Source organism: Pteronotus mesoamericanus, unplaced genomic scaffold (genome assembly GCF_021234165.1).
Source record: "Pteronotus mesoamericanus isolate MK-2021 breed Mesoamerican mustached bat unplaced genomic scaffold, CSHL_Meso_final contig_230, whole genome shotgun sequence".
NCBI classification, from domain to species: domain Eukaryota; kingdom Metazoa; phylum Chordata; class Mammalia; order Chiroptera; family Mormoopidae; genus Pteronotus; species Pteronotus mesoamericanus.
The window spans coordinates 272,890-299,396 of record NW_026555096.1 but is presented as its reverse complement, the minus strand read 5'-3'; the positions used below and the strand labels follow the sequence as shown (position 1 = coordinate 299,396).

Below are 26,507 nucleotides of genomic sequence, written 5' to 3'. Positions count from 1 at the left end.
GCTTAGCGGACACCGGCGCCCGGAAGGTCAGCGTGTGAAGGAGTAGGTAGTAACGTGAGTCTACCCGCTTCTGCTGGGACACAGGAGCCAAACGACCCCGGCCTGAGGCAAACGGGCGGTTTGCTGCGAGACCATGGAGGGCGGCGGGGGAAGCGGCAACAAAACCACAGGGGGGTTGGCCGGCTTTTTCGGAGCCGGCGGAGCTGGTTACTCGCACGCGGATTTGGCCGGCGTCCCGTGTAAGTATCGGGCGCGGCTTGCGAACGTTTCTGACTGATTCTTGGCGACTGCGCCAGGCAGGCAGTGTGCCTTGTTCTCATTTTTGTTGGTGTTCACAATTTACAGTAGCAGCGGTGCGGTTAGTATATGTCCCTGCCGCTTTGTCAAGATTGAACAAGTTTTTGGAGCCTTGAATCCCCGAGAATTCTCTGTGGTTGACCTGGACTTAGGAAGTGTTGCATCTTTTCTTTTATACTCGAGCTTTGGGGCCTTATTTTTCCTCCCACACATTTTCTTGTGTGTTGGGCTATGTGCTTGGCCCTGCTTTAAGAGGAGAGCGCAGCTGTGCACTTAAATGTATTCCAAATAGGGGTCCCATAGAAAACATTTTAGTACAAAGCCGTATATTCTAAACCACAAAGTAGCCGTCAGGTAAAACACTCAGTAATGTATGTAGGCGAGAAAGAAATAGGAGCCGAGACAAATGGAGCTGGGGAGTGGGCTGCACTTTAAAGTTAAAGGTTATTTATACACATGAAGAATTTTAAGAGAGGCGTTGTGCAAGATCGAGGATGCAGAAGCACGAATACCATGCCCTTGCCTTCTCCTCAGTCCTAAGAATATGTGCCAGATTTTTCAAACTTTGTAGGAATTCGACTGAATGAATAAAACTTGGAATTAAAGATAGTAGGAACTTGGCAGAGGATAAGCGCTTTATAAAAGCTTTTTCTCCCTTGAGAATTCTTGTATTGTTTCTCTAGGTCTTTTATGCTTAAGAACAAAAAAAAAAGCCCTTTCAAGTTCCTTGTGTCAAAACATTCTAGAACACAGTTTATACATAATAAGTCTTAGGAGCTCTGAGTTTTGGAGCACAGAGGGCACTGACTTAATGTAGTAAAACATTGTTACATTAATTTGATTAAGATTTGAAGGCAAAGTGAGTGATGGATAGGTGAACACCATTCATTGAGCACCTACAATGAGTCAAATGACTTTTATGGGTGCAGGCCTAGAGCAGTTAAATTATTTTAAAAAGATGGCTGCTGCTTTCATGGAGTTTACATCCTTTTGAAGTGAGCCAAGTAACAGGTAAAAAACATTTCAGTTAGTGATAAGTGTGTGTAAAGGCAGTAAAATGGGATAATGAGATTGTGTTCAGAGCAGAAAGCTATTTTAGAATGGATTAGGGAAAGCATCTCAGGGATGTTTGACATTTGAGGTGTGATCTGAATGCAGTACAGATGCCTGGGAGGAGACTGAAAATACCTAGTACAAATGCCCTGAGGGGGGAAAAAAACGGCATGTTGAAGGAACAACCATTAATTAGTGTGTCTACAAGTTGGGAAAGAGTTGGAGTGGTAGCAGATAATGAGATCAGAGGGGCAAGAAGTGGCAGCTAATGCAGTGTTTTGTAAGCCTTGGTAAGGAATTCGGATTTGATTGTGTGTAAATGGCAGCCATTCAGGCTGATTTCCTTTTTTTAAGAAATCACTTTAATTCCTAGGTAGTAAATGAATATAATTAGGTAGGAGATTGTTATTGTAGTCTAGGTGAGATTTTAATGGTTGGACTAGGATGGTAGCAGTAAGGATGGTGATAAGTAACAGTACAAGATAGCTACTGAATATAGAACTAATAGGACTTTCAGTTGATGAAGACCAGAGTTGTGTGTAATGCACCAATTTCTGAACAATCAACTGAGATACAGTAGGGTCCAAAGATTAGTTTTAAAGCCTGAGAAAGTTGATTTTCCTTGATAGATTTTTCTAATTTCAGTTAGTGAGATTCAAATCTGGCCCTTTTGAGTTTCCATTTTCTTTTTCCCTGACCCCCCCTTCTCTGTGGTGATGGCCCAAGAATTCCCTATCCTGCCACAGTAAATAAACTCTGTTCAGCAACAGCTAACACTAAGATCTGAAGGAACTGCCATAAGCTATTTATATACAACACATAATCCAAACACTGTTTTTCCCATGAAATTCATTCATCTCTTGTCAGTCTTATTTTGCAGTTTGTACAGTTAGCAAGCATTCTTGTAGCAAATAGAAAGAAATTAGCGTTATAATTGACTTGGGCTATACTTCCTGATACTTTGACCATTTGATACTTGTTACTCCCAATACCATCTTTCTATGAGAGCCTGAGTCACCACTGCAAGATGTGGGTTGAGACTGAAGACAGCAGAAGGAGGCGGCCCCAAAACTGCCAGGCAAGAAGGGTAAGAGTAGAAAAATGGGAGAAAATTTCACATTCAGTGAGTCTGTAAATCACCGTTGCAAAACATGAAACAAAAGCAGAATTGATGCTAAATGAAATAACTTTAAAATTGTTTTGTTGTGGTATCATGTTTTGTTTTCTCTCTAGTGACTGGTATGAATCCTCTCTCACCTTATTTAAATGTGGACCCACGATATCTTGTGCAGGTAAGGTTAAGACGAGTCCTTTTATGATTTTACTATTTATGTGCTTACCATTAAAAAAAAATTTAATGCCAGGTATTTATGCTTACCTAATCTGTAATGTGTACTTTTGGAAGCACCAAGTCTCAGGTCTCTGTTCACCCTTTTTTTCTTATGAACCCTGGGAATTTGGCTTGCAGCTCTCCCAGACACTAGCTGATTAAATTGATGTAAGTGTTTCGTTCACTGTCGCTAAATATATTTATACAACTATTACGACCTATTATATCTATCTATCACCCTTTCATTCTTTAAAACAAACTATACAGTAGTCCCCTCCTTACCCACAGTTTTCCTCTCTGTGATTTTAGTTACCCATGGTCAACCCATGCTCTGAAAATATTAAGTGGAAAGTTCCAGAAATAAAAAATTCATAAATTTTAATAGGCATGCTGTTCTGAGCAGTGTGATGAAATCTCCAGCTCTGTCCCACAGAGGAAGTCATTCCTTTGTTCAGCAGATCCACACTGTATATACTACCCTTCCCTTATAGCCTTTTCCATTATCAGGGAGAGAGAGACAGAGACCCACCACATTCACATAACTTACTTCAGAATATTGTTATAATTGTTCTATTTTATTATTAGTTATTGTTAAACCCTTACTGTGCCTAATTTATAAATTAAACTATTATAAGTATATTGTATAGGGAAAAACATAGTCTATATAGAGTTCAGTACCATTGACAGTTTCAGGCATCCACTCAGGTTCTTGGAACATATCATCCATAGATAAGGGAAGACTACTGTACCCATTACAAAACAACTCTTCATTCTGCCCTCCCCCAACCCCTGATAACCTGTCTCTGATTTTGTACACTTTAAATACCTCAAGTAAATAGAATCATATAGTATTTGTCTTTTTGTGACGGGTTTATTTTATTTAGCATAATGTCTTCAAGGTTCATCTGTATTATAGCATGTGTCAAATAGCCTTCCTTTTTAAGGCCAATAACATTCCATTGAATAATACTATATTTTGCTCATCCATTCATCTGTCCATGGACACTTGGATTGCTTCCATGTTTTAGCTATTGTAAATAATGCTGCTGTAAACATTAGTGTACAAATATAAATACTTCTTTCAGATCCTCCTTTCAGTTTTTTTGGTTATATAGCCAGAAATGGAATTGCTGAATTGCATGGTAATTCTGGTTTGGTTTTTGGTTTTTTAAGGAATTGCCATGTTGTGCTCCATAGGAGCTATCCTATTTTGCGTTCCCACCAACAGTGCACAAGGGCTCCAGTTTCTCCACATCCTCATCAATACTTGTTATTTTTTTGAGTTTTTTTGTGGTTTTTTTTTTAGTCACAGCTGTTCTAATGAGATGATGGCTCATTGTAGTTTTGATTTGCATTCCCTAATAATTAGTGATGTTAACCATCTTTTTAGTGCCTTTTTATTGGCCATTTCTATATCTTTGGAGAAAGGTCTGTTCAAGTCCTTTATCCATTTCGAATTGAGTCTTTTTTGGTTGGTTTCTCTATATACTCTAAATATTAACCCTTAATCAAATGTATGATTTGAAGATATTTTGTTCTGTTCTGTAGGTTGCTATTTTAGTCTGTTGATACTGTCTTTTGATGCACAAAATTTTAAAACTTGCATGAAGGCCAAATTTTTGTTGTTGTTCTCTGCGCTTTTGGTGTTGTATCCAAGGTATCATTGCCAAATCCAAAGTCGTGAACCTTGTCCTATATTTTCTTTGAAGAGTTTTAAGGTTTTAGGTCTTATATTTACCATATTTTGCCATGTATCATGCTCACTTTTTGCCCAGATTTTCGAGGGAAAAATAAGGATGTGCATTATACATGGGTAGTACTAATTCTGTATCCATGTAAATGTTTTTAATTCTTTTATTTATGCTTATGTGTTAAAAATGTAACTCTAGAAAGCAATAACAATATTCATATGCAAGTAATATCCTGGAATATGAAAGCCGGTTTTGTTTCTAATATAAATAAATAATTGAATTAAAAAATTAAAACAAAAGATTTTTTTTTCCCCCTGACAATTTGGGCTGAAAACATGGGAGCACATTGTACACGGCAAAATACGGTAGGTCTTTGATATGATTTGAGTTAGTTTTTGTATACAGTGTTACATAAGGATCCAGCTTCACTTTTTTATGTGGATATTGTTTCATCTTTTCCTCATGGAACCATTTTGGCACTCGTTGAAAATCATTTGACCATATATGTGAGGGTGTATTTCTGGGCTCTGTATTCTATTTCATTGGTCTATATGTCTATCTTTATGCTAATACCACACTTTTGATTACTGTAGATTTGTAGTAGGTTTTGATAACAGGAAGAGTGAGTCCACCAGCATTGTCCTTTTTCAATATTGTTTTGGCTGTTATGGGTACACTGAGATTCCATATGAATTTTAGGATGGGTTTTCCTGTTTCTGCAAAAATATCATTTATATTTTGGTAGGCATTTCTTTGAATCTGTCAATTGCATTGAGTAATGTTGGCATCTTAACAGTATTGTATTGTCTTCCAGTCCATGAACATGGGATGTATTTTATTTGTGTTTTTAATAAGTATTTTTTATTTTTTAATAAATTATTTTCATAATTTCTTCTTCTAATTGTTCTTTGTTAGTAGGTACAAATGCATCTGATTTTTGTGTGGCTTTGTATCCTGTTACTTGGCTGAATTCATTTACTAGTTCTAACAGTTTCTTTGTTTGGTCTTTAGGATTTTATACATGTAAGATCATATCTGTGAAGAAAGAAAATAATACTTATTCTTTTCCAATTTGGATACCTTTATTTCTTCTTGCCTGACTGCTTTGCCTAGAACATCCAGTACTACTGTGTTGAATAGAAGTGGCAAAAATGGGCATCCTTGCCTTGTTAACAATTAGAGGAAAAGCTTTCAGCCTTTCAACTTTGAATATGATGTTCACTGAGGCTTTCCCCTGTGTGTTTTTTATTATGTTGAGATTGTTTCCTTCTCTTCCTAGTTTGTTGAGTGTTCTTATGACAAAAGTGTGTTGGATTTTGTCAAGTTCTTTTTCTGCATCAATTGAGGTGGTTGTGTGTTTTTCTTTTCTTCATTCTTGTTATGTGGTATCATCACATTGATAAATATTTATATGTTGGACCATCCTACATTCCAGGAATAAATCCCCCTTAGTTGTGTATGATTCTTTTAATATGCTGCTGAATTTGGTTTCCTAGTATTTTGTTGAGGGTTTTGCATCAGTGTTCATAAAAGGGATAATGGTCTGTAGTTTTCTTGTATTGTCTTTGTCTAGCTTTGTTATCGGGGTAATGCTGGTCTCATACAAAAGGTTATAGAGTGTTTAGGTATTTTCCTGCACTTCAGTTTTTTGGAAAAGTTTGAGAAAGATTGTTGTTCTTTTTTAAATGTTTGGTAGAATTCACCATTAAAGCTATCAGGTCCAGGGCTTTGTTTTACTTTGTTAGATTTTTTTTCTGTTACTCATTCAATCACCTTACTAGTTACAGATCTATATAGATTTTCTGTATTTTGGTGATTTTGTATATCTAAGAATTTATATATTTCATCAAGCTCATCCCAGTACTTATAACAATATATTATTATATATGTTAAATATATTAACAATATATTTTAATTCTGTAGAATCAATAATGATGTTCTCGCCTTCATTTCTGATTTTAGTAATTTGAGTCTTCTCTTTTTTTCTTAATCCATCTAGCTAAAGGTGTTTTAAAGAATCAACTTTGAGTTTCATTGGTTTTCTCTTTCTTATTCTCTGTCTCTGCACTAATCTTTATTATCCCCTCATTCTGCTAGCATTGGGTTTAGTTTTTTCTTTTTCTAGTTTTTTTAAGTTGTAAAATTAGATTGTTGATTTGAGAGTAGTTCTTTTTTTTAATGGAAGCATTTATAGCTATTAATTTCCCTCTTTAGCACCCTTTCACTGAGTGTCATAAGTTTTGGTATATTGTATTTTCTTTTTTTACTTACCTCTATAGTATGTCCTAATTTCCCTTTTTATTTCTTCTGTGTGCTGTTGACTAAGGGGTTAATTTCCACAAATTTGTATTTTCCTGTTTTACTTCTGTTATTGATTTCTAACTCTCTGTTGTGGTTGGAGAAGATACTTTTTATGGTATCTTTCATGTCTATTGAGACATAATTTGTGGCCCAATGCATGGTCTGTCCTAGAAAATGTCCCACGTGCACTTGAAAGAATGTCAGTACTTTGACATTGTAGTATGTATGTCTCTTAGATCCAGTACGTTTATCATGTTAAAACCTGTATTTCCTTATCTTCTCTCTGGTTTTAATGAATACTATTATTAAGAGTGAACTGTTGACGTCTCCAATTATTAATTGTAGCATTTTCTATGTCTACCTTTAATTCTGTCACGTTTTACTTAATAATATTTTGATGATCCCTTATAGGTAAGTAAATGTTTATAATTGATATATCTAATTGCTGTATAGAACCTTTTATTAATACAATGTATGTTACTTTGTCTCGTGTAACCTTTTTTGATTTAAAGTCTGTATTTTCTGATATTACAATATCCACTCTGCTCCCTTTCAGTTATTATTTGCATGGAATATCTTCCATTCTTTGACTTCCAATCTTTTTTTGTCTTTGGATCTAAATGAATATCTTGTAGACAGCATAGAGTTGGATCATGTTTTTTTGTTGTTGTTGTTTTAATCCAGTATGCCAATCTCTGTCTTTTGGTTAGAGAGCTAATCCTTTTACTTTTTTTTCTATTTCTTTTTTTTTTTTAATCCTTGCTCGTGGACAGTTTTTCATTGCTTTCAAAGAGAGAGGAAGGGAGAGAAACATCTATGCAAGAGAGAAGCATTAATTGGTTGCCTCCCATAAGCACCTGGACCAGGGATTGTAGGTGCCTGAGAATCAGAGATCAACCTGTAACCTAGGTTTTGCCCTGACTGGGAATCAAACCCACACCCTTTGGGTTGTGGGACAACACTCCAACCAACTGAACCACACTGCCCAGGGCTTCATTTACTTTTACAGGGATTGCTGATAAAGAGAGTCTTCTGTCATTTTGCTATTTTCTATAGGCCTTTTAAAAAGCTTTTTTCCCCTCATTTTCTGCATTACTGTCTTTATTGTTTACTTGATTTTTTTGTAGTTAAATACTTGTTTCTCATTTATTTTGTGTATATTCTGTAGTTATTTTGTGTGTGTGTGGTTACCATGGGGATTACATTTAACATCATAAAGTTATAACATTAACTTGAATTTATATCAGCTTAACTTCAATAACATATAAAAATGCTGCTTTTTTATAGTTCTGTCTCTGCCACCTTCTGATTGTTGTCACAAAATTGTATCTTTATACATTGCATGCCGAAAAACATGCATAACAACTCTTTTAAATGCTTTTGTCTCTAAAATTGTGTAGAAAAAATATAGAGTTAAAAACCAAAGTTGTAATAATACTAACTTTTATAATTGCCCGATGAATTTGCCTTTCCTGATTGTTCTCTCTTCATAAAGCTTCCAGTTACTGTCCAGCGTCCTTTCATTTCATTTTACAAGACTCCCTTGATCATATCTTTCGGGACAGGTCTAGCGTTCATGGACTCCCTCAGCTTTTGTTTACCTGGTAATGTCGTAATGTCTCCCTCACTTTTGAAGGACAGTTTTAGTAGGGACAGCATTCTTGGTGGGCTTTTTTTTTTTTTTCTTCTCTTAGCACTTTAAATATATTGGTTCACAGTCTTGTGGCCTTAAAAGTTTCTCTTGAGAAATCTGCTGATAATCTTACTGAGGATCCCTTATATGTGGTGAGTTGGTTTTCTTACTGCTTTTGAGATTCTCTTGTCTTTGGCTTTTAAAAATTTGATTTTGATACATCTCATTGTGGGTCTCTGAAATTATCTTAATGTTCATTGAGCTCCTGGGATGTTCATATTCATCTCTTTCATCAAATTTGAGAAGTTTTCAGCCATTAAGTTTTCTCTCTATTGATTTGATTTGGTGTTTTCCATTTTGCTTATACATTGTTTTGACTTTCTCCACATCTCTTAGTTCTTAGAGCTCCCTTAAACAATTGTTTTTAAAGTTTTTGCATAGTAGATTCTACACCAGGTTATTTTCAGGGACATATCTGTTGATTTTTTTTTTTTCCTTTTGAATGGGCCATCTTTCCTATTTCTTCTGTATCCCTTGTGATTTTTCTTGCTGAAAACTGGACACTCTGGAAATCAGATTCCCTTCCCCAAGTTTTGCTTTGTTGGTATTGTTTTGGGGTTGTGTGTGTTGGGGGGGTGAGAAATATATTTTTATTACAGGCTGTCTCTGTTTTGAGGACCCGCCTGAGGCATAAACTTAAGGTCTCTTCAGTTCTTTTTTAATCCTATACTTTTTTTCTGGGCATACCACTTTTTAATTTTCCGTATACATTCAGTTTGCTTTTGAATATCCTACTTTTAATGTCTGGCTCTCAGAGGGAGAAAAAGCAAACTCAAAAGGGGAAAGAAAAAAAAGAGATCAACTCTTCTTTAAATCCTCTGGAAGTCAGCAGCGGGTGGGGCATGTAGTAGCAATGGCTGCCCTCTTCTTTCTTTGCACCTCCATGATCATAAGCAGCAGTCAGTGATCAGAGCTCAGGTTTAAAGTTTATTTTTAAAAGCAACAAGGAGTTAATTTAAATAGCATCCAAGTAAAAATACTGAGTGATTTGTTACAAAGTTAAAAGAAGTCATTAATAGTAAGTTAAACATAAATGAAAAAGTATAGCCTGGGAATCTTTTTAAATGAAATCTTGAACCAAATCCTTACATATTAAAAAAGAAAGTACTTAAGTACTTGAGTTTATTTTATTAGATCAGATTATTAATATTATTCAGAAGCCTGGATATAACAGTGGTCAGATGAACACTAACATTTGAAATCAGAGTTATACATGTGAAGATTTAGACATTGGCTTCGGCATTCTTTGGTGTTTTGCTTTGATTGGTATTTTTGGTTGCATTTGTTTGCTTGTTTTTGTTTTACTGGCATATTGGATGAAACTGATCAAGAAACTTCAAGAAGTTTTGCTGGAAATCTCAGGAACAAAAGATTGATTTATCATCTGAAATATCAGTAAAGGACAGAAACTACATGATTAGCTCCATAGATGCAGAAAAGCATTTGACAAAATTCAACATTCCTTTGTGATTTAAAAAAAAAAAAAAAACACACCCAGTAAACTGGGAATAGAAGGGAACTTCTTCAATCTGATACTTTTTTTAAAAATTAAAATTTCCAAAGCTAACATCATACTTAATGGCAAAAGTCTAAATATTTTCCCACTAATAAGGAACAATACAAGGATGTCTATTCTCTTCACTTCTAATCAGCATTATCTAACCAGGGCAGTTAGGCAAGAGAATGAATGGCATCCAAATTGATAAAGGAAGAAATAAAACTATGTATTTGTAGGTATCATGATCTTATGTATAGAAAATTCTAAGGAAACCACAAAAAACTTCTAATACACAATTTTTGCAAAGTTGAAGGATACAAGATCAGTATACATAATTATTTTTTTATATAATAGCAATGGACACTACAAAATGAAAGTGCAAAAAAAAACCAATTCCATTTATAATGACATCAAGAAGAATAAAATATTTAGGACTAAATTCAACAAAAATACAAAATTTATACTCTGAAAACTACAAAACATTGAAAAAACTTTAGACAAATAAATTGGAAGATATTTCCATATCTTGGGAGATTCAATATTGTAAAAATAAGAAGAATTTCCAATTGACCTGCAGATTCAACAGCCTCTATCATAACCTCAGCTGGCTTTTTTGCAGAAATTGGCTGATTTTGAAATTCATGTGAAAATACAAAATATACAGAATGGCCAACAATCTTGAAATGAAGAACAAATAGGAGTTGTCACACTTCCCAATTTTAAAACTTACTCCAACGCTACAATAATTTAGACATTTTACTACTAGCGTAAGGACAGATCTATATCTATATCAACAAAATAAAATTGAGAGTCCAGAAATAAACCCTTCACATTTATATCAGTAGATTTTCAACAACGGTGCCAAAACAAAATAGGAAAAAGCTGGTAATCAGATTTTTATAGAAATAGCTTTAATGCGTGGCCCCTTCCCCACCTGAAACGAATATAATTTGACTAGGGTCTTCTCCCTCAAAATCTTTGAAAATTGTTTTTATATAAAACAGTGCATTTTTATATACTTGAAAAGCCCCAATGACAAGTAACCACGTTGTTTTCAAGTGACTTTGTATATGGATTGATGTGTATTTGCTTTCAGCCTTCATAGTAGCTTTATTATAGTGACCCAACAGAAAGTAAATTGGTAATGACGTGCTATTGTGCTTACTAATGCTGATTACAACCATTTGTAAAAATTTTCTATTCTTAATTAGTGACCCATTCTGGATTGAAAGATAACTATTTACCTCATCAAATCAAATATGGCATTTCTAACCAGAAGCACAATTTAAAATTAAGTCATTAATTTAAAAAACAGGAAACACCCCAAATTTACAAAACTATGTATAATAAGTATATTGGTGGCAAGGCATCTATTCAAAGTTTGCTTATTATTGCCCAACAAAACATTTCTGTGTGATAACAGATGTGCTTGCTTATTTGTGCAATTTTTGTTGAGAATGTATGCACAAGCCAGAAATCAATAACCAGTGCAGAGCTATAGTTTTCCTAATCAGGAATGCATTTACCAGACAAAGGTCAGTATTTTGCAAAGGAACCTGTTAGACAGTCGCCAAGTATATGTGTACTGTTCTTCCGGGGCTTTTTCTAGCCATTTTTGTATGGAAAGCTTGGCAAAAGTCCATTGAACGTGTTCTTTATAAGTGTATTGCATTCTATGGTTAGTCACATTGTGCTCTTACAGAAGCATTTGTCAACCTAGGATTCTTGGATAGCCTTCAAGGGGTTCATACCAAATTTTGTGTATACATTAATTGGAAAGAGGGTCGATAGGTTTCTAAAATTATCAAAAGAATAATTATTAAGAAGGTAATTTTGCCCTTGCATAACTGATCCAGGCTGTTGTGTTTTTATAGTTTCTGCTCATTTGTTTTTGTTTTTGTTTTTAATGAACATTTGGTCTTACACATAGTAAAATGGTGCTTGATAAATAGTAGCTATAGAATGACAGTCATTTTCTTCTTCCAGGCTGTTATTCTGTCAACTGTTACTGCTCATAGCTTTCAGTCTACCTTTCTCTAGAGCTGTCCTTCATAAACTGTTGCACCGTTGCTTCAAATTTATCATTACAAAAGGCAATTACATACAGTCTTTCAAACTTACATTGAGAAGGACAGTTTTGAACAAGAATCCCTCTTAAGAACTAATGAGCATAACTATATCTTGTATATTTTATTTCACTTTGATTTAGCTGTTGCTGGTGTTGTAGAAAACTTTTCTTTGACTAAGCATAGTTGAGTTTCAGTTAGTTTAAGGTTTTACTTTCTGTGAAAAACTAACAAACAACATTTTTCAAGTATTCTCTCTTGAGGGGAGCTCAACTTGGTTTTTATATTATCCCTTTAGGATACAGATGAGTTTATTTTACCAACTGGAGCTAATAAAACCCGGGGCAGATTTGAACTGGCCTTCTTTACCATTGGAGGATGTTGTATGACAGGTGAGTATAATAATTTTTTTAAGTGTCCTCAATCCAAGTAGTCAGACTTAAAATCAAAACAATTAGAATATTACTTTCACATTTTTTAAAGAATCATTATTGGCATTCTTCATTCTTTCCTATTATGTAAAAATAAAAAAGAATCAGAAGTGCAGTTTTTTTTTTAATATAAAAATGTATTACTTGGATGAATTGATATTATGATTTACTAGGGGCTGCATTTGGGGCAATGAATGGTCTACGGCTAGGATTGAAAGAAACCCAGAACATGGCCTGGTCCAAACCAAGAAACGTACAGTAAGTCTCATGTAATCATCTGATACAGCGATGCTTGAATACTAATCTCTACTGTGCTGCCTTGAGTACAACTTTGAGATTACAAATGTTTTGAGTATTGATATTCTATTTCTTAATCAATTTTTTTCTCTTATTCAAAATTAAAAAGAACTAAGCAAATCAGGTTACTGAGTCTTAAGCTTTTAAAAGGAGTGATTTTTGAGTCAGTGTCCCTCAGTCAGCTGATGCTACCCTAGCCTAACTTCTCAGCTACACCTATTTTATTCAGTAGGCCTATATAACCTGCTTTTCAAGTTGTTGAATTATTAGTACATTATTTGGATTGTTCAGGGGCATGCAGAACCATTGGACATGGTAGTGAAATAAAAAGCATGTATGGAATGATTGCTAGGTCTGCATTGCTTGACTTGAATGTAGCTTCACTTTCCATTTCTGAAATGGAAAGCTGCTGAAAATTTAAATGAAATTTCTAGAACTTAGAGATTGTTCGAAAGGAATAAGCCAGTGTTCTAGGAAAATTGATTTGCCCAGAAGAGAAAGTACAATTATAATGGTCAGAAAGTGTATATAATGTGTATCTTCACCCTGCTTAAGAAATAAACATGACCAGTCCCTATTAATATTCCCTTAATATATTGTTTAATTTTGCATGTTTTTATATTTTGTATGAGTGGAATCACAGTATATATTCTTCAGTGGCTTTCTTGGTTGTGTTTTCGGACCCTTGAAAACTCCATCTTCATTAATTGTTTAGCCAGCAGATGGCAGCAGGTGTCTGCTAGAATTAGACCTTGAGAATCCTGAAGGCATCTCAGTTTTTTCATATTCCTATTACTGTGTGGATCATTGCCCTTGCTTTAGTAGCCCAGATCGTTGAATATTCTTATGTTTATATTTTTAATATTCATCTCTTATTCTAATAACTTTTTTTTACTTTTTGAATTACGGAGAATTTTGGAATATATACAAAAGTAGACAGAATAGTACAGCTAATTTAAGCTGTGACCCGTTACCTATCTTCAACAACCATCAACCAAGACCAGTTGTATCCCATCTCTTTCTTGCCTTACATATTGTTATGCAACAGATCCCCAATGTTATATCATTAAGTATCAATTTGAAAGTAGAAGATCTCCTAGAAAAGATAACCTTTGTTTCCTTTTTTTAAAGATTTTATTTATTTTTTGGAGAGAGAGGAAGGGAGGGAGGGAAACATCTGTTGCTTCTTGCCCACCTGCACACCCCTAACCAGGGTCCTGGCCCACAACCCAGGCATGTGCCCTGACTGGGACTCGAACCGCAACCTTTCAGTTTGTAGGACATCACCCAACCCACTGAGCCATACCACTCAGAGTGTCAACATTTGTTTCCTAAAACAGTTAATTTTTTATAGAGAGGTGAATTAGTTTGCATTTTTTTAAATCCTTATACACCATCTTTATATAATCATTCTGCTCTTCCTAGATAGAGAGACAGCATTTAAAAATGGAAATAAGAGAGGGTTTCAGGCTGGATAGATCTGTGTAGCTTCAAAGCCTTGTTTTGTTACATATTCATTTTGTGATCTTAGGTAAGCTTTCTATACTTTGTGCCTTTAAGAGTTGTAGAAAGATGATTAAAATGAGAAGTAAGTAAAAGCCCAGTAAATGGAGGTATGTTGCCTAACTGTATCCCAAAGAATTTTGCCAGTTTTCAGTGCTATCAGCAGTGCAGTAATGAAAATTCATAGTTTTAAAAGCTTGTGACAAATGTAAAAGCAATGTGTTAAACTTAAAATAGTAAATATTAGTATATAACTAATTAGAAACAATATATTGCTCCATAAACTACCTTTTAGAAGTAATACAGATTTTTATTATTAAGCATTAAATTAGTTCTTTGTTTGTTACTGTAACTCTAAAATTTCTAGCAGTAGTCAGCTGTCCAGACAGAATCATCGTTGTGATGGTATTACACTGCTGCAGGAGAAATGTCCTGTCTTCTTCCTCCAGTTGCTTCCATCACTGTTCTGGTCACTGCGCAAGGCAGAACTGTACTTCCTTGAAATTGTGCTAAGTATCCATTCTGGCTGCTTAGTTCTAGTGTGGGAGCAGACACAGAGTGTGCTTTCTCCGTGCATTCTGGTTTGGTTTTCCCTCTTTGAGTATTTTTAATTCTTTTTTATTGTCTATAGTATCCCATGCTTTGACTCTATTTAATATTCTAAATATATCCTTCCCTCACTCAAAAAACAACTTCTAAGCTAGTTTCTTCATTACAATGGCATTTTTTAAATACAGATCAGTTTCTGTTAACTTTATAAAATAAATTTCAGGCTGTCATTCAAAGCCTTTATGTGTTGGATATATATTTAATGATTTTATATACTTAATGGGAAATTTTCTTACTGGTTGCTCAGAAAGGTTGGAGGTTTTAACCTACCTTCATTTATATTTCTATAAAGTAAAAGTCATCCTTATTGAATTCTGAGGAGGTACTAAGTTTTTTAATGAAGAAAACTAAGACTTGAGTTTATAGTTTTTAAATATGTATCTTCAAATTACTAGAAAAATAATGATTCTAAATAGAGATTCTTTGTCTTTCTGCTCTTTTAGGATTTTGAACATGGTGACCAGGCAAGGGGCACTTTGGGCTAATACTCTAGGTTCTTTGGGTAAGTAGAGATTTCACTTGATAATAAATTATTGATGCAAAGAAAGAATATATACATATGTACAATTTGATCGATCAAAAATTTTAAAATCCTAGTATATTAAAAATTATCTTTAACCACTCTTGTCAGTAGTGTAGCTACTACTTAGAAAAGACCAGGAAATACATAAAGTAATCCCAGGTTCTAATGCCATCTTATATATCATTTTTGAATGTTTTAAATCTTCTAAAACACTAAATACTCTCCTGTCCAGGCAAGACACCAAATAAAGTCATGTTTTAACAAAATGAAATCCAAATAATTTAGGTCTGAGGCAAATGGTTTTGTATGTTAGGAAGGTTCAGGGTCCTATAGTTAAACATGATAGGTGAACCTAGCCCTCTAGCTCTGTTTTCTAAGGCTGGTTCAACATTCTATTTACCTGAGTGGATTTCCCAGACTTAATTGACACAGTTGCAGTAGGGGCTTTGTAGATGATGAAAACATTTGCAGTTCTACGTAAGAGGTAGTTTAATAATAGTCAGGGCCCAGTGCTTTCCTACTATATGATTGATTCTTTACTCATGACTTAAAATAAACTTACTTGTGGCACTTATGCCCTAACTTCCTTCCCAGGTGTTTTTTACAACTTAGTTGAAAGCCTGAAAAATCTCTCAAATATGGCAAATTAAGTAAGGAAAAATGTAGGCATCTTATTGAAAGATAGAAAAGACCTTTGTTGACACAGTAAGATCCTAGCCTTGTTATGAAATTTGAAAATAGTACATTTTCACACTATGAAGTCGGACTCGCATTTGGAGTCCTAGTAAATGGCAGCTTTCATATGTTGCCTGTTTCCCCATTACCCCTACCCCCCATACACAGTCACCGTCCTTTGCTCTGTTTGATTGTTTGTATATGTAGAATAATCACCCATTCTGTACTACCCATGACTTTATTTCTTAGTTTTAGCACTGAAGGTCCCACATGCCAGGAAACCCTCAGTCCTGGACAGATTGGGATGGCCAGTCACACTATGTGTTCCCTTTGTAATATGATCTATCACAATGTTCTGTTCAAGTTCGGTTTCAGTTAAATAAGTTGAAACAGGAAGAAGAGCCTTTATGAAATGATAAAAACTCACAACAGAGTATTTGTAAGGCTGATCTTTGTACAATGTTGAGGGGTCAGGTGTGGCAGTTTTGAGGGTAAGGAAAAGGATTAACGCATTGATTTACAACCAGTATGCCACAAGAATTTTTAAAACATTCAATACCTGACTATTTAGTCAGGAGCACTGACCTCTTTTCCCTTAGATTGTCAAATTTAAAAATGACAGCCAACACAACAGTAGCTGTCTGGTGTGAATGAATCAAAATTAGACTTTTTTTTTTTTTTTTTTGGTCACATCAGTAAAAAGTGTATTGTTTGGTGTGCTGCAGAATTTTAGTCATTTATGTGTCCTTTGAGATGAAAAAGGTTGAAAACCGCTGGATAAATGCATTCATGGATAATAGAAGTCTTTACAGGCATGGGCAGGGGAAGATCTTATTAAAACTAAATAGTGATAGTTTCATAATTTTTACACATGCAGGAACCAAACTTCACCTTTCTTTTTTTAAGTTATATTTTTATTACAATAGAAATACATGTCTTTTTGTTTCTAAATCCAAAGTATAGCTATTATAAGTAAAATACAAGTGAAAATTAAAGATATTCTTCCCGGAACTCCCCAGTGGTACTTTTCCATAAATAACTACTATTAATATTTCTTCTGAATCTTTCCAAACATCATCTTTGCTTATTCAGAGTCATAATTATGTGCCTGCTTTACATATTAGTGAATATAACTCATTCTCCTTTTTGATTTAAGTGAGTATAGTAATTCCATTTTGATCACCTTTATATATACCTTTGAATACTTATAGAATGATGTCTGTAGGATACATTTATCTAATATAATTTCCATACTGATTTGCAATCATTTTCTTATTACTGCTGATCAGTTCCATTTCCCCTATAGCTTTGCTGTATAGTGCGTTTGGTGTCATCATTGAGAAAACACGAGGTGCAGAAGATGACCTCAATACAGTAGCAGCTGGAACCATGACGGGCATGTTGTATAAATGTACAGGTAAGAAATAGTGAATAGAGAGCTGTCTCTTAGTACACATAGATCATACTTCATAGTTTTCAAAGAAAAATGATACTTCCCTGCCCACTCCCCCAGTATAATCCCATGTTCTCAGAAACCTGGTGATTGTTTTGGGTTTTTGTTTGTTTGTTTTTTTAGTTTTGGTAAAATACACATAACATAAAATTGACCATCTAAACCATATTTTAAGTATACAGTTCAGTAATGTTATATTTACATTGTTGTACAGCCATCCTCCAGAACTTTTCTTAATTTTGCAAAACTGAAACTACTCATTAAACAACTCTCCTCTTCTCCCTTCAGCCCCTGGGAACCACCATTTTGCTTTGTATGTGAAATTGACTACTTTAGGTACCTCGTGTAAGTGGAATCATGCAGTATTTATCCCTTTGTGGCTGGCTTATTTCATTTAGTATAATGTCCTCAAAGTTCATCCATGTTGTAGCATGTGTTACGATTCTTTCTAAGGCCAAATAATACTCTGTTGTACATATATGCCATATTTTGTTTATCCATTCATCTCTCAGTGGACACTTGGATTGCTTCCACCTTTGGCTACCTTGAATAATACAGTAATGAATGAACATTGATAAACTAAATACCATTCAATTTTGAAAAAATAATCAGAGCTCCAGGAGTTGAACCAGAATGGTCTGGGTGAAGATCAAATATGAAGTTTGCCTCTAACATGGAAAAATAATTAACATTCACTGAATTATAATTATACTCTCAGTAATAAATACTTGTTTAATTTAAAACTGTGAAGTGATAATCACACCCCAATTTTATAGATAAGCACACTATTAGATGGCCTTTTTCAAAATGTCATATAAGCAGTGACAGCCCCAAATTTTTCATCACATTTTAGTTTTATATAGTTTAATTAAACTGCATAAATCCTATACTCCTGCCTCTGAAAATCACTTTTATTGGCTTGATTGCTTTCTTGTATACTAGACACCTGATTAACTGTGCAATTCTTTTTTTTTTTTTTTTTAAGGAATTCCTCTATCATATATATTAGATAGCATTTTTGTTTAATTTTACTAGGAACAAATAAAAAAGAAGTCTCACATGATTATAAAGTCCAAGTTTTCCTAACATATCTTAGAGTAAGGGGCTTTTTTATATTGAAAGTAAATTGCATTTGGAATTTTGTTCCTAAGAGCTCATAAAACTTCTTGCAACATGTATGGATGTGTTTACACACAAACAGAGCTTCCAGGTAGAATATGTCCATGAAATTTTGTCTTTGCATCAAAAAATCTTACTAAAAAACCTAAAAATATTTTTCACGTTGAAAATCTGTAGAATCAGACAAAAGAATTTTAAATTTTCACTGGCAGCACAAAGGTGACACTCAGACAACAAGGGTTCAGTTGGCCCAAACTATGTTTGTTATTTTTTTTTTAAGATTTTATTTATTTAATTTTTAGATACATCAGTGTGAGAGAGAAACATCAATAGGCTACCTCTTGCTTACCCCTTACTGGGGACCTAACCAGGAATCAAACTGATGACCTTTCGCTCCATGGGGCAACACTCAACCAACTGAGCTATGCTGGTCGGAGAGGCCTAAACAGTGTTTTAAATGACCGATTAATTTTTAAAAAACACCAAATTTCACAAAAATCTGGAATTCCAGCTTCTTTTGAATAAGCGGAAAACACTAAGCTCCATTGTATGGTGTCAAATGACTGGAGCAGAATGGGGAGCTGCTTCTGCCACAGTGGATGGGCACTGGAGCTCCAGCTGGGTCCCCACCATTCCCTGCTTCCTTACTCAGAGTAAGCCATTGTTAGGAGCAGTTCTGAGTATGAGAATGCAAATTATCAACTGAATTAAGACAGTATGCATATTTAAAAGATAGGAAAGACTAAATACTGATATTATCAAAAGAAATGGGAGCCTTGCTTTCTGTGGCAAGGACTTCCTTGCAGTAATAACTTGGGTTGCCATCAACATAAATTATGTAAGAGAAAGCCCTTGTCTCAGAAGAGAAAAAGCAAAAAAGATATCCATTAACCCTGCCAGGTGATAAGCTGATTGCAGTTTCCTTTGAAGTTGGATCATACAGGAAGTAAATAATCTGTTGAACCACAATCCAGCATTGCTTCACAGTTCCTGGCTCAGAACATCAAAGTTACTCTAACAAAGACAAACTGGAGTCTTCTCTTGATTTGTGGTTTAGAATAAACTTAAGAAGACAGCACAGAATTACGAATTTTGTTTGACATGAATACAAATATAACTTCAACTTTCAGATTTGGAAAAGAGTTTGAGCACTTAGTCTAGAATCACCATAAACTGTCAAGGAAAGAATTCTACATTTAGACGTGGCTGGTGTGGTTCAGTGGATTGAGCACCAGCCTGCGAACCGAAAGATCGTCAGTTTATTGCCAGTTTAATTTCCTACCTGGGCACGTGCCTGGGTTGCAGGCCAGGTGCCCTAGCCCCAATTGTGAGTGTGTGAGAGGCAACCAACTGATGTTTCTCTCATACATCGATGTTTTTCTCCCTGTCTTCCTCCCTTCCTCCCCCTCTCTCTGAAAAGAAATAAAATCTTTTAAGGATTGTATATTTAAGGAATGGCAAATTCCTACTGACCTAAAAGATTTCCAATCCCCAGTGTACTCTTTAAAAATAGAAGTTTTTAAAAAGGAGTTTAGAATGAAAGCACTATGATTCAATGCAGGTGCTTTAGTACAAAAGCAGTAGTTTTGCAGTTGCTTCGTATTAGTAGAAAGAGAAATTATGAGGGAAAATACCACATGAGAAAATGCGTTATCAGACCAAAAAGAGGCTAAATTTTTTTTAAGTCATAGTTCTGATAATATGATTTTAGTTTAGGCCTAATGCTTACTTAATAAACTATGTATGTATACTCCAGAAGGCATAAGATATCATTATTAGATTTCCTATGGCATATGAAAGTCTGTTTAATAATAACCAGTATTCTACCAGAACAAGAACAGCTATGGTTTTGCTACCATCCGTAAGTTTAGGAATGTTCAGGAGGCCTGGTCACTTACCCTCAAAAAACAAGGCCTCAAACCAAGATGTGGGCTCCTCTTCCCACTCACAAAAAATCCCTGGTATGTTAATCTGTTCCTTCCATAAGAAAGTCATCTTATAAAACCAAACTAAGTAAAAGTAAAAAGATATATAAATCCAAGTTACCAAATTAAGCAATTCTCATCTGTGTTATTGTTAATAGGTAATATTTATCCATGAATGCCAGGCTTTCAAAATTAAATTCTGTATATAAAAAGGAGCCTCTTGATGACTTCTTTATTTTTATTACTGGCATGAACATTCTCTCAGTAAATGAAAATGCATGTAACATATAAAATAGGCAAACAGCTGACATAATATATAAAACATTTCAACAAGTCACTTAAACCAACAACCTACTAAAAAAATGGAGTAAGGATATGACAAAACACTTCAGGAAAAAATCCAAAGGACTGCTAAATGGTCGAAGTTTGCAGTCTCACAAGCAACCAGGGGAAAGCAAAATAAAACATGAAGATAACATTTCACCAACTAGCTTAAATAAGATGATGGTAGATGACATTTAATATTGGCAAAAGATAAGCAGGTGCTTTGAAGAACAATTTGGCATCTGTTATTAATATTTGAAATATGTAGATTCTTTGCTCAAGTTATCTAACATTCAGCAGTTTATCCTACAGCAAACTAAGGCATACATGCAAAACTCTGTACCAAGGCATTTGAGACTGGCTTCAAAGAGGTGATATTTGAACAAACACCAACAAATGAGGGAGTATGTGATGTGGATGTCTGGAGGGAGTGACTTAGGTAACGGCAACAGCACAGTCAAAGGTCCTGAAGTGGAAGTTCGAAGGCATCCGGAAGAGTAGTAGAATCATCTGGAGCCAAAAAAGTTGCAAGGAACTAAATCATGGTGAAGATAGAACTTCATAGGCCACAGTAAATTATTTGGCTTAACTGGGCATCAGTTAATCTTACCTTCTAGGTACTACCATTTCTATTTATTTATAAGCCTTAAATTGTGTACTGTAACTTCCAAAGATTAAACTTTCATCCTCCTCCTGAGTACAAAGTTTATACCAGCAGATGTTCACTCAGGGTCAATAAACCCTCTAAACCTTCCATAAGATTCTCAAAGAGGGTCAGGGGCACTCCCTGCCACCCACAGATAAAGAACCACCAAAAAAACTAAGGATCTGGTGAAAAATAGTACTAAAAGGACACAGTAATGTGGGGAGTCAAAAACAACTGATCCAGTACTTTAGTGTGTTCAGGCTTGCAAGGAAGAAATGGAAGGGACTGTGGTGAGGGAAGCACAGCAAAGTTAGCCACGGTGCTGTTCAAAGACACACATTGCTTCCACTCTAACAAAGCAAAGAGAAAAAACAAGGAAGCAGGAAAACAGCCTTCTAGTGATGCAGTCACTTTGTGATTTCTTTTTGTTACATTCTCTCATTTATTTCATCCATTGTGAAGTTTACCACCTATCACATGAGGTGAGGTGCTTATCACAAAACCCGAACTTCTCTAACAGTATTTTTCATTGATCATTTTGACTTTTAGCTTCTACCTCAATTCCATCTTCCTACTCACTATTTCTGGCTTAATCTTCCTCAAGGATGGTTCTAATTCTAATATTCCCTGTCCAAAAACATTTGAAGATGACACATTGCTTTTCATTGCCTTTCAACCTAAATATAAAATTCTCACCCTAGTCTTCCATGCTCTGATAGTAACCTGTCTTCCTAAACTTTTCTCCCATACCCTATATATATCATATGACCAAACAGATAAATTTGAAATCTAGTCCATCCTTATGGCCCAGCTCAACTGTTACTACCCCTTTCAAGATATTTCCTTGATTGCTCTTTTCTCTCTATATAATGAAAAAGACAGTAAGCTTTGGAGTCAGACTAGGTTTGACTAGCACTAAATCACTAAACATGTGTGAACAAGACAGCAACTTGTCCGAAATTAAGTTTCTTTGTTTATACAACAAAAGTGACCTCTCTTCCCTTCATGAACTTGTAAATGAGGTAACCTATATACAAAGTAAGTGACTTCCTTTCTGCTGTAAGCACATTTTATACAATTTAAGATTTAACAGTTTTCATAGTAGGAAGTCAAAAAGTAATCTCTAAGACTGAAAAATCTAGAAGTAGCAAGATAATCATGTTCTTTAGAATCACAAAGGTAAAGAACAAAGAATTAAGGAACTGGGAATTAGGGTGAGGATGGGGAGCACACCAGACTGTTGTGCATCACAAAAATCTCTTGGTGCTATCTTGACTTTTAAACTTACTTCTCGGACTACTTTGATAAAAGTAAAAAAGTGAGTAAAGATGTATCAACATAATAAAAATTAGGCATTAGATTGGAGGAGATGGGGAAACACTAAGAGTTTCGATTTTGCAAGAAAAAGGTTCTCTGGAGATGAATGATAATGATAACACAGCATTGCTAATGTACTTAATGCTACTGATCTGCACACTTAAAACGGTAAATAATCATGTTATGTGTATTTTACCATAATTTCTAAAAATAATAAATTTAACAAATATTTAGGTTAGTCTCCAAAAAATGTGAATGGTGTTTAGTAGCCATCTCAGTGTGTAGATAAGGGTGTTCCTCTTAAGCAGCGGCAACCTGTTCCTGTTTGCCAGATGCCTGTCCCCTGAGTTTTACATTTTTTAAAGTTAAATTTTTAAATCTTATGTAAGTGCTACATAATAGCCTCTGGTCCCTTAAAGCCTGAAAATACTTATTTTCTGGACATTTTAAGAAAGTTTTGCCAATTCCTGCTCTAAAGTAATAGTCAAATCAGTGTGTAAGCTCTGCAACTAACTCATTCTCTGCCTCACAAAAGATATTTAAATAATTTGGACATTTCCCCATGTTTAAGAGGTAATATTTGCCCTTTCTAGAAGAGTTGTGTAAGGATTCAAAAGATAGAAAGTAAAACTGTGAAACACAGGTCTAGTGTTTGTTGTGCTTTGTAGAGACTGACCTATATGGCCTTATTTGATGATTCTGTGTTCAAAGCAAGTGGATTTGTTAATTAACTTCCTGTACTTAGTTGGGCAGAAGTTCTTTAATTACAGAAAGCCTAAAGCCAAGGTCCTCAAACATTTAACAGATAAGCAGTTGAACAACTCTGAAATTAGTGGTAAGAATGAAAACTAAAACATGGTTGGTATGTGATAAAAGGCTACCTTTGAGTCAGGATTAACTGTACTCAGTAAATACAACACTGCCTATTTTTGGTGTCTTCTTTCTGGAAATAACTTTTTTCTAGTCTTCAAAGAAGTAACTTGATCGATTTGAACTATGTATGTTTCATTTTGGTCAGAAACTATCTGAAAGCCTTATAGTTGCCAGTTTCCTTATGTTACCCTAATTCCTATGCCCAGGAAGCTTATTTGATTGCTGAAAAATAGTGTGAAAATCCTTCCAAAAGGGCCAACTGGCAGGAATAGTTTTACTATTTCCAAACCAGTAGGCAGACCTCAGAGTGCAGTGGTTTTTAATTTACTAAAAGTCCAGGGGAGTGAGTCTAACTAAATGTTTGGTCCCAGGAAATAGTATCTGCAACTTGTGCTTTCAAGTACATGCCTCCCATCATTTTTCTACTAATAAACAGCAGTGAGGCCATGTTGACTTTTGTTTTGGGTTGATTCAGAATGGATTAGAATATTACATTTTTATAACTTGTTTATTACACTCAAAGTTTAGGTCTACTAACTGAGCCATAGTGATGTCCTTGCAGATAGCTTTTATTCTGCACTTTGTAGTTTTTTCCATTTTAAGAATTGGGGCTAATTATAGTTCATTTTCAGCCTATACAACTTTTTATTGACTTAACTGGTCAAAAATAGAAGGTAAATCCTTACTAAACTGAGGAGATTGTTTTAAATTGTTTCAGCCACATTGAATACAGTTGCAAATTCAACTGTAAGGTCTAACTATATAGCATGGTATAGAGATCTGGACTCCAAGGAGATACCTATTTAAATGTTTTTGATGTTTCTCTCTCTCTCTCTCTCTCTCACACACACACACACACACACACACACACACACACACACACACATACACGAGAGACACTTATTTGGAGATGATGTAAGCAATTTCTGTTTGGGTCTGTTTAAGAGAGATAAGGGCATTTCATAGTGGAAATAAGCAAGTCAGCTATCAGAGCTCTTCAGACTACAGAGGCTCTTGGAAGGAGTAGCTCTTTCATCTGTCAGATGAAGTTATCCAGCAGGATGTCACTGCAGAAATGGTTGGTTTGAAGTGAACTGGGCAACATCACTGCATTTCACAGAATTTACTGTCTCATACCTCTAGTAAGGTAATCACTGGACCACAGCTCCATTCCCTTTGCTTTCCTAACACAACCTAAAACAGATACTCTATTGGTACAGTATAGGCCACCTGAAGTTTATGGTCCCTACCTGTTTGTAAAACTGTAAGAGAACATCAAGTACTTCTTAAAAGTTTGAATACCCCCATTCATCTTAGATTTGAGGACTATCTTCAGTTAATTGGTTGCAACAGTTTTGTTTCTGCATTTCAAACAAAACATTTATTGCTAATCCTTAAATGTTTTTCAGCTAGTGTGATGATGCCAAGAGCTTCATGGCTCAGTACTTGTAATAGTCTGACACATCTGAGTGCGAAGGGGGGATGGGAGTTGGTGCTTCATCAGCACCTAACTCAAAACTTCGTTATAGTCCTCTTATCACCACTACTGGAGTCCTCAAAGTTAATATTTTGAGGACCTGTACAGTCCAAAGATTGTTAATAGTGTTTCCAAAGAGGGTATGGCCTTCTTTATATATAGCCTTAAATCAATTGATAGTGCCAGTGAAGTCTAAGACTAGCAGGAAATTATTGATCTGGGTGGGACTTCAATAGTAAGAAGCGTAAGATCTTTTCTAAAAGTATTGTAAGAACAAGTCAGATTGAAAAAAAGTTAAACTGTTTTTTAAAACTTTGACTGTCCTGTTTGGGACAGAGTACTTATAAACATAAATGGTTATGTCTCAATTTTATGATCCTCTTATTTTTAATCCACTGGTATTAGGACACTGTGCAATACAAATCTTATTTTTCTCTCTCTCTTAGGTGGTCTTCGAGGGGTAGCACGAGGTGGTCTAACAGGACTAACACTTACTAGCCTCTATGCACTATATAATAATTGGGAGCATATGAAAGGCTCCTTGCTTCAACAGTCACTCTGAAGATTTGCCAACCTGCAAGTAGAAGACACTTGAGTAGTTAACCAGATCAGTTTATGAGTCAGTATAGAGTTCTCTTATACCTACAATTAGGTTGAAAAATTGTGGATATACTGATTTGCTGTGATGAAGACTGTTGACCAGACTGGCTCTCCTTCCAACCACTTGAGTTGAAGCCAAAACCCTTTGGTGGCTGAGTAATACGGTTCTCTTTGAAGATCTTGCTCCTGTTCTTTCCTAGCCACTGAACAGGACACCACTTACTCCCATCATTCAGTTCATTCTTATCAATACCGTATTACCACGTTTGTTCATTAAAAGATCAAAAAATGTAATGTTGCCCGGCATTCCCAATAAAGGGTGAAAAAAGAACCAAAGTCCACTCCAATGTAAACATAGTGGATGTCTCTATTTAAAAGCATCTTTCTGGGTTTAAAGTGAAATTTACTCCTGGCATTTCTGCCCCAAGTAGGCTAAAACATGTTTTCACATTTGTGTATAAATGAAGGGTTACTGGTGGCATTAACAACTAGGTTAAGATTTTTCTCTAATATAGAGTTGACACTAAATAGCCTCAGGTAGTTCAGATTAAAAATTATACCACTAGAGTAATTGCTAGAACAATGTGTCCAGCAATCATGCTTAAGTTTGTATGCATTAACCCCCTCACTGGGGATAATTAGAAAAAGATGAAAAAGACAAGAGCTTTCAAGTTTTTAAGGAAGCCTTGGGAAAGCTAAAGGAAGTAAGGGCAAGTTGTTTTTTCATCTATGAAAAAAGTAAAGTTGCACTGCAGGTTATGCATTAAATAATAAATACTAAACAACTGGTGGTTATGATTAGAAAA

General features: G+C 35.1%; 1 protein-coding gene and 1 non-coding gene across 3 annotated transcripts; both read left to right on the top strand.

The window, feature by feature from the left end:
• Positions 1 to 10: 10 nt before the first annotated feature.
• Positions 11 to 26,037, top strand: LOC129069674 (mitochondrial import inner membrane translocase subunit Tim23). 2 transcript variants are annotated; one of them, XM_054572356.1, is made up of 7 exons: positions 11 to 239; positions 2,584 to 2,642; positions 12,228 to 12,321; positions 12,534 to 12,618; positions 15,213 to 15,271; positions 17,274 to 17,384; positions 25,548 to 26,037. In XM_054572356.1, exons 1-7 carry the CDS (start codon positions 134 to 136, stop codon positions 25,661 to 25,663), a joined length of 630 nt encoding a protein of 209 aa, XP_054428331.1. In that variant the 5' UTR covers positions 11 to 133; the 3' UTR covers positions 25,664 to 26,037. The 2 variants fall into 2 exon arrangements, with proteins under 2 accessions (XP_054428331.1, XP_054428332.1); XM_054572357.1 differs by lacking the exon at positions 25,548 to 26,037 and adding an exon at positions 17,709 to 18,251.
• LOC129069700 (small nucleolar RNA SNORA74) lies at positions 14,523 to 14,716 on the top strand. The gene has a single exon (XR_008529052.1). It is a non-coding gene; the product is annotated as a small nucleolar RNA SNORA74 (small nucleolar RNA).
• Positions 26,038 to 26,507: the final 470 nt, after the last annotated feature.

Excerpts from the sequence above, each read along its gene's own strand:
- LOC129069674 (XM_054572356.1), top strand. The coding sequence starts at position 134 with ATGGAGGGCGGCGGGGGAAGCGGCAACAAAACCACAGGGGGGTTGGCC. Across the intron at positions 2,643-12,227 it reads ACCCACGATATCTTGTGCAG|GATACAGATGAGTTTATTTT; the intron begins GTAAGGTTAAGA and ends TTATCCCTTTAG. Across the intron at positions 12,619-15,212 it reads TCCAAACCAAGAAACGTACA|GATTTTGAACATGGTGACCA; the intron begins GTAAGTCTCATG and ends CTGCTCTTTTAG.